General features: G+C 42.4%; 2 protein-coding genes across 5 annotated transcripts; one reads left to right on the top strand and one right to left on the bottom strand.

Annotated features, from left to right (window-relative positions):
* Window positions 1-43: 43 nt before the first annotated feature.
* On the bottom strand, window positions 44-5,184 carry smim14 (small integral membrane protein 14). The gene is made up of 5 exons (XM_035636144.2): window positions 5,021-5,184; window positions 4,330-4,425; window positions 3,493-3,541; window positions 3,199-3,353; window positions 44-2,459 (listed from the first exon to the last, which is right to left on the bottom strand). The coding sequence occupies exons 2-5, from the start codon at window positions 4,402-4,404 to the stop codon at window positions 2,421-2,423; spliced, it is 318 nt and encodes a 105-aa protein (XP_035492037.1). The 5' UTR covers window positions 4,405-4,425; window positions 5,021-5,184; the 3' UTR covers window positions 44-2,420.
* A 116-nt stretch (window positions 5,185-5,300) lies between these two features.
* On the top strand, window positions 5,301-13,356 carry ube2kb (ubiquitin-conjugating enzyme E2Kb (UBC1 homolog, yeast)). 4 transcript variants are annotated; one of them, XM_035636139.2, is made up of 10 exons: window positions 5,301-5,443; window positions 6,425-6,492; window positions 6,856-6,984; window positions 7,414-7,714; window positions 9,075-9,168; window positions 9,279-9,337; window positions 9,813-9,895; window positions 10,009-10,108; window positions 10,241-10,369; window positions 11,134-13,356. In XM_035636139.2, exons 4-10 carry the CDS (start codon window positions 7,652-7,654, stop codon window positions 11,206-11,208), a joined length of 603 nt encoding a protein of 200 aa, XP_035492032.1. In that variant the 5' UTR covers window positions 5,301-5,443; window positions 6,425-6,492; window positions 6,856-6,984; window positions 7,414-7,651; the 3' UTR covers window positions 11,209-13,356. The 4 variants fall into 4 exon arrangements, with proteins under 4 accessions (XP_035492032.1, XP_035492029.1, XP_035492030.1 ...); XM_035636137.2 differs by lacking the exon at window positions 5,301-5,443 and adding an exon at window positions 5,564-6,255; XM_035636136.2 differs by lacking the exon at window positions 6,856-6,984.
* The last annotated feature ends 24 nt before the right edge of the window (window positions 13,357-13,380 follow it).

Raw genomic sequence — 13,380 nt, 5'->3', positions numbered from 1 at the left:
CCTTGGGAATGTACAAGTTTCCAACAAAAACACAGCCAAATGGTAAGACTGATTTTTTTTATTTTGTTTTGTTATAGGAAAAGTGCATAGTTGAAGCCCTTTTACTCTTAATAATTAACAGTGTAAATCAAGGTCTCCAGTGGTACCAGATGTCCAGTTGTTCATCTCAACTATCTATTTTTTCCCCCTTCATAATATATAACTACTCATGGTTTGTCCAAGATGTTCCATCTTATATCTCATCCCTGTCTCTTCTGAGTCTACAACAAAAGTCTAGAAGCCAAGAAAGATGTATTAAAAAACATAAGAGGAGATTTGCTGATTTGGAAGTGAAGTCACCGAAGACAGTTGGGATCCCACAGTTGTTGCAGATCATGTCCAGATTCAAAAACATCCTTTAATTATAATTATAATTTCATTTATAGAGCACTTTTCATTGTTAAAAGCAATCTCAAAATGCATCTTACAAATAATTGTAAGACTAATGACATTCATTTCTGATGAGATGCCTTGGAAAGTAAGACTGGGATACACGTTCATGTTTCCATGATAGTGGCATAACAAATTTCACATAATAGTGACAAATAAAACACAGAACAAATCAGCAAACCTATTTCAAGACTGTACCAAAGGTATTGGTATGCATGAAAGGGTTTCTATTTTTCACTTCACTATTTCAACCTTCAATTGAAACACCTTCAAGTAATTCAGATGTATATTCAATCACTTATTTAGCACAGATATTATACTGAATAAAATTTAAAAAAAAACAAGTCCAAAATAAAAGTGAAAGTCAGTACTGAGACCAACACCATAAAATTACATTGGCACGGTTTGAAAATGCACCTTTTCATTTCCTTCTTCATTCGTTGGACATACATTATGATACAGAAGTTGTGAATATAAACTTTGGATTGATCCCAGTAATCACAGACTGCTGCGATTCTAAGTAAGAAAAGAAGAGCAGGCGCTCATCCCCACACGGCTTAATCTTTACAACTCACCTTCAACATTAATCAAGATACCACAACAGAAGTGCTATTTGACTACTTATACAACTGTCAGTATACAATTATCTTTTTCTTCATTTAGCAACAAAATAATTACAGTACACAGAATTGTCTTTATGGTTAAAGTGGATTATACAGTTTATATAATGATTACAATGATCAGACCTATTAAACCCTGTTTGCCTGTAAAGAAGTATAAAGAATGTGCATCAGACCCTTTGTTCACGTTTTAAACAAGACTTATTGCAAATGTATTTTTTCCTCTGAACACAGTTGAGCATTTGGCAGCTAAAGAGACGGATATTTCCCTCAGGAAACAGTAGAGACCAAAACCAGAGCTAAGAGAGGATATTAGAATTCTATTCATCAGGCGGACACAGATACGACTCCAAATTCATGCCAATGTTGCTCCGAAACACCTGGATGTGTGAACATGTAGTGAACATGTAATCTGGATGTAAACACACAGAATATCAACTCACTGCATTAATATCAATATGCCATGTCATTGTAAACTCAATCCTAATTCAGAAATATTTCTACTCAAATAACATTTATTAAATTATCAAAAAGTCATTGTGCTGGTTTGAATGTGCTATGAAATGTGATATGGCAATATTACTGGCACTGTTTAGAGACTTTCAAGTGGAAATAGAGGAATGTTTCAGAGTCTGAAGAACCTGTGACCCTCATTACGCAGCAAAAACCAGAATGACAATTTAACTCCCCAACAAAGACACACTGCTACCTCACTCTTCTTCCCCAACCCATGTGACACATGCCTTCATTTTGATCTCACTTCTCCATTTCTGAAGATCAGTCTGCACCAGAGGGGAGATCAGGGACTGACTCAGAAGCATGCCACCACTCCACATTTAAGATTCGGTGAAGTACAACGTAGAACCCAACTGATCTGTCAACATACTGATATTGTCGGCCAAGATTATCAGTTAAAACTGTCTTTTCACTGTCACATTCTATCAATATGTTAGTATATGTGCAAAACCATTTTTCTTTCAATTCAAGATATTTTTTTCTTCGATGTGTATTTTTGGTTATTATGAAATTGTATTAAACATGTCAAAAAGGACCAGAGCTGTAACAGAATGACTGCCAAAAATGTTTGTGTGATATGTTTTAGTAAGAAATTCCAATTGATCATTATACTCAAATGTTCTTAAACTCCCAAATATCATCAGCATTGGCCTCATAAATCCAATATCAATTGTGATCTAGCAACGAGATTCAAAGACAGATATACCCAACAATACTTTGGTCTTAGAAAAAGAAAGAAAGCAAAAGATATTTGAATGAAGGGACAAGGAGATGATGCCGTCTTGGTCACAGTTAGTAGCCAACTGTGCAGCTCGTCAGAGCAGGTGGAGGAGTGCTGGTAGTGTGGCTCCGCAGCTAGTCAATAGGAGGCGCTGGGGGTTCTCCTCTATCGCTCTGTAATCCAAGTCAAGTAGATATTCAATGTTTCAGATAAAAACAACTCAGTTGCCTTGATGGTACTAATCAAATGTTTTGTCTTGTCACATACAAGCAGGATCTGAGTCACTGTTAAAATACAGCTCTGGTCAACATCCCAGAATAAACATGTAGTTTCTGATTCCTAGCTCTGCTCACCTTTACAAATAATGATATGACAACTTCAAAACCTACTAATAAAAGTGTTGCTAGTTGTATGTTGCAGCATTGGAAATCATCTTATGAAACATGTCTGTCTGAAAAAAAAGATGTACATAAAAATACACAGTTCCATGACCTATGATGAAGTTGCTGCCAGCTGCCATTTTAACCGCACAAAGATAAGATTTCAGTTTGGAACAATAAAGGCATGAAATGTAATGACACAACAATTACTGTTAATTGGAAAAAAAATAAACTATAAGTGTTTGTGGTAGGGACGCTCAACCCATTACAACATACCACCAAAAAAATATTTTACTAACACCAACAATAGCAAAACACTTAATGAGTCTGATGAAGCCTTTTATCAGTATTAATAATTCATGATTAATATCTTTATCCATATATTTTCTGTATTTTCTGTGTGGGGTCAGTACCATGAACACTCAAATTTTGAGTAAAGAACCAAGGCGAACCATGGTGGGGCATAGACTACCCTCGAGACAGTCTTTTAATATAAAAAAAAAGAGAAAAGAAAAGTAGGATCGGTACTGACATTGTGGGGTCCAGTGGGTTTGCCTCTGGTAAAGGGACCCCTCAGACTGGATGGACGCAGCAGGAACAGGGCCAGAGCCACAATCACCCATCCCATCAGCACCATGGAGAGGGTCAAATCCCCTCCTCCTCCGACCGGCCCACCGGGAACTGGCACTGAACACAAACACTGAATGTCACACGTGTAATCAACACTAATATTTCTGATTTGAGAACACGTTTGAGTTCAGCCACATGTTGTAATAAATGATTTTTAAAAATGTATGTGAACTAAAAATGGAGTGGTCATACATACATTCCTGAGGGCACTCTGAGTCTGTGCAGTAGGATTGAGATTGCCTCAGCTGAAAGAGAAATTACAAAAGGAAAAAAGTAGATGACAATACCCTTTGACTTCAATGACTGCACTTATTACTCTGGTTACCACTGCCCTCATCTGGGGAGAGAGAAATTAAAGGTGGGCGGCCTATAAACTCACTGCTAATAAAACTTTGTGACATATACCTTAACAGTGTCTTAATGCATCAGACCCACAACCTACTGTTACTATGGGGCTCCCCTTCTTCACATGTTCATGGTGCAAAACAACTATCCGAGGTCTGCCACCTACCTACAAAATAATGTGTGCAATTCTTTGGTTATTGGACAACACCCTTTTCATGCTGCAAGCAAATGAGAAAAACCCAGTGGCTTCAAACTCTGAGCCAACTGCAGCTCGCCATGCAAGTTACACCTGTCCACAAAAAGCAAATGAGGTCACCTGGAAAACGACACAACACAACTACAAGCTGTGAACGTCAATGCACTCAGAAAACTCATCACAGCAAAACATCGTTCCTCATCTTTTGCAACACACTTCACATTAAGAGGACCCAGGGAATAGTTCCATGAGCAATGTAAACCTGACCGAAGACAGGGCAGAACTGATAGGCTCTCAAGACAAACACTGAGCAGGAACCAGGATATCGCTCTGCGTCACTCAGCGACTTTTCATTCCCCCCCTCCCCTTCAGCAGGAGACATTTTCACTTCACACTTGCATACTTGAATACTTAGACCTGTCCCTGCACCTCAGCAATCACGCCACACAGATTTACAGTGACAGTTAAAAACCTGTCAGTTCCATTACTTACCAGGTTGATGAGGCGTCTCATTGCGTACTCCTGAGTGCAGATGCACTCGCAAGGGTCAAAGCCTCCCTCTGCCATTTCTCACCGGACGGTTTCCACCTCGGGGAACAAAAGTGCTGTATTAAACTAGGAAGTGAACAATTGGGTGAAACCTAACACTGCCTGTTGTCACTGCTCTGTTGCTGTTTCACTGGCGCGCACAGATTAGGGGGAGGAGCCTGCTCAGGTAGGAGAGGCTGCACACTTACTGTATAGCTCTTTGTTTAATCAAGGTTCCTGTTGACAGTATTTATATCACTACCGTAATGGGACATTTTTGATCAACACGTAAGCATGCCAGTTTCCAGTTTCTTCTTTGTGCTCATACAATTAAAGATCGATCGACCCCCATCGGTTGATCTCGACTCAATTACAGTGGAAGCTGTTATATAAATATGTGCACGACGTGATGTTTTCCACGACTGACGAATGAACCAGGGGGCCACTTGAACTCGACCCTGCAGAATCCCGGTCAAACAATCAGCCACCACCATCTTCATCATCTTCACATCCACACGGCCTTATGTCGAGAGAGTTTAGCCCAACCTCAGACTAGCTTCCCGCTAACCTAGCCACGCACTGTCGCGTCCTATTAATGGACATGTGATTTGGGACAGATGTGACGGCGAGCGACACCGAGACACAAATCACTTACTTGGGCTTCGTCGACGTTCAGGAAACGTTGATAGTGTTTGAAGGAGCTGGTGAAGAGGAGGAAGTGCCGCCGCCGCACTGCTGTTCTCCACCGACACCGTCAAACTGCAGACATGACAACTGTCCGTCCGTGCGTGCGTGTGTGTGTGTGTTTTGTTTAATGCACGTGAACCAGCCAAACTATTCTTCCCGACTGACATCCGGGACCCTCCCGAGGTGGGAGGGTTTAACGTGTTTTTATTCGGCCACCAGGTTTGATGAGCGGCCCTTTTAGCCAATCGCAGTGAGGCACGATCAGCGCGTCTGCTTAGTAAACAAACAGTCCAGCGGTCTGTCGTCATACGGGGGGCAGACTGAAGACTCCCGAAATCTGAGGACTGGGGCCAGATGACTGTACTACGAGGCAGGATTGGCTGTTATCGAGGTAACTTCAGGTTTAACTCTGGGTTTCCGTCCTACGAAGCTGGTTCTCTTCTCACCATGGTAACTCAAGCTGAACGTTAGAGATAACGGATCAATTCCAGTCCTACTGACCAATCAGATCACTGGGAAAACAGCGTCATCATTCTACAGGATCCTGACTGGGACAAAAGAGCTCCGATAACTTGACAAATTATAAAGTGCACCAAATGTTGAGCTCGGCGGTGCGTGGTTAGAGCTGACGCCTCACAGCAAGAAGGTTCTGGGTTTGAATCCCTGTTCGACTCAACCAGGGCCTTTCTGTGTGGAGTTTGCATGTTCTCCCCTTGTCTACGAGGGTTCACTCTGGCTAGTTCTACTGCAATGATTTATGGGACGAGTAGTTCCCTCCACTCTTAAAATAATTCTGTGCACCGTACAGAAGGTCGTTTTTCCAATTTCTTTTTTGCTCAGAGTAAAAATTTTTACTGTAACGATTCATCTCATGGTTTATTGGCTTGGTTCCAGGCTTAAAACTCTTCAAATTCACTTCCCGAACAGGAGCGTTTCTAAAAATTGGCGGTCACTGTGCTCCGCTATATTAAATGTCACGTTACTCTTTTGTCCCAGTCAGAATCCTGTAGAATGATGACACTGGTTTTCCAGTGATCTGATTGGTCTGGAGTTGATCTGGTGACTGGCTTCGATCTCGTATATCTATATCTTAACCTGCCCTGGCTGAGCAGGTTGGCCATTTCATTCAGCATAAGCTACCATGGTGATTGGTAAGAAGAGAACCAGAGGTCTACTATGAAGCAAGGTTACTGGCTTATCAAGGTAAGTTCAGGAGTAACTTCATGACATGGGGGGTAACTTCCTGGTTAACCCGTACTACAAAAGGTGGATAGGTTTAACCTGAGGCATGTTACCATGCTTAATTTACCCTTGATCTTAAAACTGCTGAGCTTTTTCTGTTCGTGGTTAACTCTGTGTTTTCCTGTTTAAGCACCGCCCATGCACACGAAAACTCCTCCGTGTCGGCGGAAGGAATGAGAGAGGATCACACTCACGCAGGTGAGGGAGTTTATTGACCGTTAGAATCCACCGAGACAACGCCGATGATGTTTTTTATGAAATGTATATTCATTATCTTTGACAGCTTTCATAGCAATTGGCAATTGGCTAGGGCTACAACCATGTGAAAGCAACAGGTCTGTTAAGTGATGCGAAAACGTCAACAGACTAGTGTGTGCAGAGAGGAGATGCCCGTGATGATGATTCCACAATGTTTGTGAACGAGTGTTGACGTTTTTGTGGTAAAAAATTTGAAAATATCGACTACTTTTAGTAAAATGCTCTTTCATCAGCAGCAGCCTTGGTTGTTTACGAAAGTTGCTTCTCTCCACGTCACGGTATAAACCCTGCCCCTTTTATCAGATAATCGGTTGTGATTGGACCGGCAAGTTTTCTGCCGGAGGGAAATCCCTTTCCAATGGAGGGGATCCAGAACTCCTCTGGGTCCCAGGCTCAGTTGAAGTAAAAGAAGTCATCAGGTTGAAGACACTAGTAAGACATTAAAAACGTGTTCTACAACCCATGAAGTCTGTTTTTATTTATGTTAATAAGCAGTTACAAATTAATTGAGGTGCAGATATCCTGCAGTTATTTTCCAATAAGTTATTTGGTCAAACAAACCACTGGAGAGGTCTCACGGAGGATTTGAAAAGGTATTGTGTTGGATAATAGTTCTCCATCTGGGAACCCACAAATTGTTCTTATAAATGGTATATAACTGATCTGACAGAAAATAATAGCCTAGATCATACACGTCATACAATTTCAGCTTATTAACACATTATAACTGGTGCCTTATCAGAGAGTGGTACCAATCTGTCCTTTAACTGTGCCCACAAATTCAAAACAACGAAACAGAAATAACAAATAAATCACAGTCCTGACCATGAACAGTGTTTTGTTTTGGTCCGATCTGTTCAGCACAAAAGTTCCAGTTTCGACTCCATTTAGCCGCATGTGTGCGGGCATGTTCTGGAGCGACTGACTGACGCGGTCCGCTGGCAGCGAGCTGCCACCCGAGGTGACCAGGGGCGGTGGGAGAAGGGCTCCATAAACACAGAGAAGCACCGAGCACGAAGTCGTAGGGAGAGAAGCTCCGGGTCGATCGCCTCCAGGCAGCAGCAGCAGCAGCAGCAGCGGCGGCTCGGCGGACTCAGCCATGGCGAACATCGCGGTCCAGCGGATCAAGCGGGAGTTCAAAGAAGTTCTCAAAAGCGAAGAGGTAACGTTGTGTTTTCACCGCCGTGTCGTGTTTGTTCCGACTCCATTAGAAAGGTCCGAGTGGCGCCACATCACAGTGACCAGGTCCCGGTGGAGCAGCAGGTCAGGCCCGAGGCAGGAGAACTTCGGCTGTAGCTTTAGCCTGACACCGAGAGTCTGGTGGCCGCAGCTCTCCTGTCGTGTCCGGGGGGAGGTGTTCAGGAAACACCGGGGATCCAACTTGACAGGCCCCATTGGGTTTCTCACAGACAACACCGAGGAACCTTTTGTTTTTTCCTTTTACAACAAACCCGCCGTGTGTGGACCGCAGCACACACACCTCTCACACACACACACACACACCTCGCGCAGAGACGAGCACGCGCTCACATCGAGTCGGTGCCCAGCTCGGTTAGCAGCGTTTAGCTCGCTAACGTTCTTTCTGACATCTCATCCACAGTTAGCATTAGCTTGTGTTGTTGTCGTTGATGTTGTTGTCGTTGTTGTTGTTGATGTTGTGCTATAACGTTCGCCAACGCTTCTTGTCAGTCAGCTGTCGGTGTCAGTGTGGATCTACGCCGTCATGTCAAGTCCGTGTTTCGTCCGCGACGTCCAGTCATTTCGTTAGTTTGTTGTGAACTTTTCGCAGTCTGGCTCCTCACGTGACTAATATATGTGCGTTGCTAACGTAAATACCCCAAATACCTTTCTGTGAATCTCCCCACAAACAGACAGGCGTTGTGTTTTTCATAGAGAATGTTGTTTTGACCTCAGCAGCCAACATGTCTCTTGACTTGGTGCTTGACACGGACATGACGGCTGAGACCTGAGAGCTCACATCAACAACATCAGGGTTTCTCACCTGACCTCTCATGTCCTCACCTGACCTCTCATGTCCTCACCTGACCTCTCATGTCCTCACCTGACCTCTCATGTCCTCACCTGTCCCTCTCATGTCCTCACCTGTCCTCCCATGTCCTCACCTGTCCCTCTCATGTCCTCACCTGTCCTCTCATGTCCTCACCTGTCCCTCTCATGTCCTCACCTGTCCCTCTCATGTCCTCACCTGTCCTCCCATGTCCTCACCTGTCCCTCTCATGTCCTCACCTGTCCCTCTCATGTCCTCACCTGTCCTCTCATGTCCTCACCTGTCCCTCTCATGTCCTCACCTGTCCCTCTCATGTCCTCACCTGTCCTCACCTGTCCCTCTCATGTCCTCACCTGTCCTCCCATGTCCTCACCTGTCCCTCTCATGTCCTCACCTGACCTCTCATGTCCCTCTCATGTCCTCACCTGTCCTCTCATGGCCTCACCTGACCTCTCATGTCCCTCTCATGTCCTCACCTGTCCCTCTCCTGTCTCTCTCATGTCCCATCCTCCAGACGAGTAAAAACCAGATCAAAGTGGACCTGGTGGACGAGAACTTCACAGAGCTGAGGGGCGAGATAGCAGGTCCTCCAGACACGCCGTACGAAGGTTCTGTCACCCAGCTGCACAGTGTCACATGTTTGCTACAACAGCTCCAATATTTTTTGATGATTTTTTTCCCCCCATGCTAAAACATTTTAATTGATTGATTTTTCCAGGTGGCAGATATCAGCTTGAAATAAAAATCCCAGAAACCTATCCTTTTAACCCACCAAAGGTATGTCATTCAGTATTCCCCATCCGGTGCCTTTACATGCAGACTGTTTTGTTGGGGGTTTGGAGTCTGCATCAAATTCTGTTGATGCTCTTTAACCATTTTTGAAAAACCTAATATGTCAGCTGAAATACTTGTAAAGCAGGAGGCTGTGGCGTGTTAACATGTTATTAAGGTTTCTGATCGCCGTCAGCAAATTGAACAGGTTAAAGACTCTGCAGCAGTTTGTGCTGTGACAATGTATGTGCTGAAATGAAAGAGACAATTGGAGATATGTGGATGATATACAGTATGGACTGGTCAGTCTCGGTGAAAAGTAATGATGATCAAATGGAGAAAGCAAATCCAGCAGAGTCCTGTAACTTGAAGGGTACAGCACAGACAGCGTTACGTTTAAGTAGAGAACTGTATATTGGTTAGGGTTAGATATGACCTTACTGTTCATATCTAGATAACCACTCACCTCTGTCTTCCTCAGGTGCGTTTCATCAGTAAGATCTGGCACCCGAATATCAGTTCTGTGACGGGAGCGATATGTCTGGACATTTTGAAAGACCAGTGGTGAGAATGATGTGTTTTGAATCCCTCAGACCCGTTCTCAATGTAGAAAGAAAACAACAAAAAAACAACCCTCCACTTTATTTGCTCCAACTTTTAATATCTGTGTCACCCAGGGCAGCTGCTATGACGCTGCGGACAGTGCTGTTGTCTCTACAGGCTCTACTCGCTGCAGCAGAACCAGATGACCCACAGGACGCAGTCGTAGCCAATCAGGTGAGAGAGAGACATTTACTGTTTTTTTGATACAGTAATTCTGCCCTGCACTTATTATTATATTCAGATGACAAATGACATTTTTGGAGCCTGGTCACTGAGCTCTCTCTCTTGTCTCTGCTGCACCCCCAGTATAAGCAGAATCCAGAAATGTTCAAACAGACTGCAAGGCTGTGGTCTCACTTCTACGCCGGCGCTCCGGTCTCCAGTCCCGACTACACGCGTAAAATAGACAAACTCTGTGCCATGGGCTTCGATAAGGTCAGAACCACTTTTTGTTGCACTGCAATCATTTGTATCCAAAGGATGGTGTCGAACAGGAGGTTTTGGTTTGGCTGTAGAGATTAAATGATTAGTTGATTGTCAGAAAATTAATCAGTAACTATTTTGAAAACAGATTAATTGTTTGAGTAGATTTTGTTAATGCAGTTTGTTTAATTTTAATGCTGTGTTAGTAAACCTGAATATTTTTGGCTTATGGAAAGTTGTTCAGACAAAACGTGACAAACGTGTTAGTGACATCTTCAAATATCTGATTAGACATTTGAAGATTTCACTTTGATCTTAAGATTTTATGTACTTATGATCAACTGTTTTCAGACAGTTTATAAACGTAACTAGTATTTGTTGAGGGGGAAAAAAACTATTTGATAGCATGCTATTCAGAGTGAGCAAGGCTAGAGCCACAACAATTCATCTATTAGTAATTAGCAAATACTAAATTAAACTCTGATTTCAGCTTCTTAAATGTGAATATTTTCTGTTTCCTTTGCTCCTCTTACAGTAAACTGAATATCTTTGGTTTGTGGACAAAAGGAAAACACCTTTCACCAATTTATGGACCAAACAACTTGCACAATAAATTGAGAAAATAACACAGAAAGCATTTCTCTTACATATTTGATGTTCTTAAGAGCAAACAACTTGGTTTCTTTCAAGTTGTTCTTTTAATCTTACTTGCTTGATATTGCAAATGACACACAGAAAACCATGTTTTAAAACTTCTTCTTTCCCCTCACATGCAGAATGCAGTAATAGCGGCCTTGTCGTCAAAATCCTGGGATGTAGAAACTGCGACAGAGCTGCTCCTCAGCAACTGAGAGGGAAGCCAGGTGTGAGGATCCCAAACCAACTCCCTTCGTCACAGCGTCAGCTCCTCCCCTGGCACATTCCACCATTGCCTTTTAGTTACACAGACGACACTCTGTTTGCCACAGCAGTCTGAGAACTTCTTTTACAAGTTTGTTCGCTATGAACTCAACACCGGTAGCACAACAATTGCCAATATGCACACCACGCTGTTGCCTGTCAGACCCCATCCGTTCATGCTGAGTCTCACAAAATCAAATCGAAGAATTCTTGTAAAAAAAAAAAAAAAAAAAGCCCTGAAAACTTTCAGACCTGCATCTCGTCTTCCATTCCCTGTAATCATATCGGCTCTGAATCATTGAGCCGATATGTTCCATAATATTACAAAGAGTCAAACTAACTGCCACTGCCTGCAGTACTGCTCTGACAGCAAATCCACATTAACTCCTTCAGTAGAAGTTGGACTTTGTGTTAGATTGTTTTTCTCTCTTGTGGACATTTAATAATGTAAAAATGTAAAGGATTTGACTAATTGACTGGATAAGGGTTCTGTATGGGCAGTGAAACAAATTTTTTTTCAGAGATGCTTTAATCATCTACAGAAGTTTGGATATTCATCCGTTTTTCTTTCAGTCTGTAGAAATAGAAACAATCACACTTGACATCTGCACACATGCACAGAAGGAAAGGAGGAAGGAAAAAGTGACCTGTAAATAGATGTGTACATTTGAAAATACAATGGGGATATACTTTGTTTTTTTTTCTTACATGGCATTGTAAAACAAATTATTTTAAATATAAACTATGCCTAGTTTACAATTATATGGAAGAGATTATCTTTTTATGCTTTTGTGGCCCATGACAAAACCCTCAGAATTTCCTTTTTCATATTTAAAAAAAAAAATTTGTTTAGAGGTGGTACAGCCAACATCCTGGCCCTAATGGCACAAGGAGGTAACAGCCAGCACAGGCCCTCAGCAACACCACAACCCACCCAACTTTTTTGTGTGTCCTGTATCCTTGCATGTTCTACACTGCCTTTGTATTTTATTGGGCGAATAGATGTGATGGGGTTGGAGATTTAAATAGGGCCAGCCTTTGGGAACTCGCAAGGCTTTCTCATCTGTGGAGAGAGATGCCGGGAACTTCTGCTCGGTAAAACCACTCGTGCGCACCCAACCAATGTTGGTGTGCAATCTGTAGGGAACCAGAGCCACCTCTGGTGATTTTTACGAGTATGTTGCTACAAGATTTTCTCCCTCTGCTCCAAACAGATTCATCTGGAACATGTCGAGAACAAACAAGTGTCTGAATTTCATTAAGGATTTGAGTTTGCAATGCAGTGTTTTGTTTTTTTTCTTTCAACCATAGGCACAGATTCAAGATTTGCTCACCCTCTCAGCCCTGGGGGAAGGAGCTTTATCACCAATCACTGCAGCAGCACTCTGGGCATATATTCAGGCAATACGGGCGACGTCCTGTATTCCCAGACATGCTTTACTCCACAGCCAAATAAAATGCTCATTGAGGTCTTTTGAGTGGAAAAGGTGGCTGGAACTCCATTTATTCTGTGCAGCAAAATGGAGGCCTGCAGTGTTTTCAAACATTTTTGATTAAAATATACATGGACTCAATTTTTTTTAGTTTATAAAAGTGGGGGGTTAAGTGCATCCTCCCACATGGTTCATTGATATTTAAAAAGACAAACCTTTTGATTGCCCCCAGCTCAGTCCCTACCAACAGTACTTTATTGAGGAATGGTCTCATTTGACATTGGATGAGTTGTCAGCCAGAATCCCCCAAAAAACAAGTTCATAGTCAGGGGGTAGACTGCACACAGCATCTTTTCTTGTAAATAGTCAGGTCATTGATAAAAAGCTGTCTCATAATCACTAGAGTGCACCATTGATGGCTGTATCTATTTTTTGTAAGAAAAATAAAGTACAAAAAAAGCCCCCCTCTACCTGGTGTTCTCACTATGTACAATATTGCACGATGACGGCATAAAAAGGGGCTGTTGCATCTTAGTTTCTCTATTTGAGACTTATTTTCCTTTTTTTTTGTTTCCTTGGAAGCAATCAACAGCAGTATAAAAAGCATGGTTATTTATTGTGACAGTGTCATGTTTCTTTGATTAAAATAAGAGAAATGGAAATCAAGTTTGCTCGTGTCGGGTCTCTTGC

This window comes from Scophthalmus maximus, chromosome 8, assembly GCF_022379125.1.
Source record: "Scophthalmus maximus strain ysfricsl-2021 chromosome 8, ASM2237912v1, whole genome shotgun sequence".
Taxonomy (NCBI): Eukaryota; Metazoa; Chordata; class Actinopteri; order Pleuronectiformes; family Scophthalmidae; genus Scophthalmus; species Scophthalmus maximus.
The sequence above is the reverse complement of the archived record's forward strand: the minus strand, read 5'-3'. Positions and strand labels throughout refer to the sequence as shown.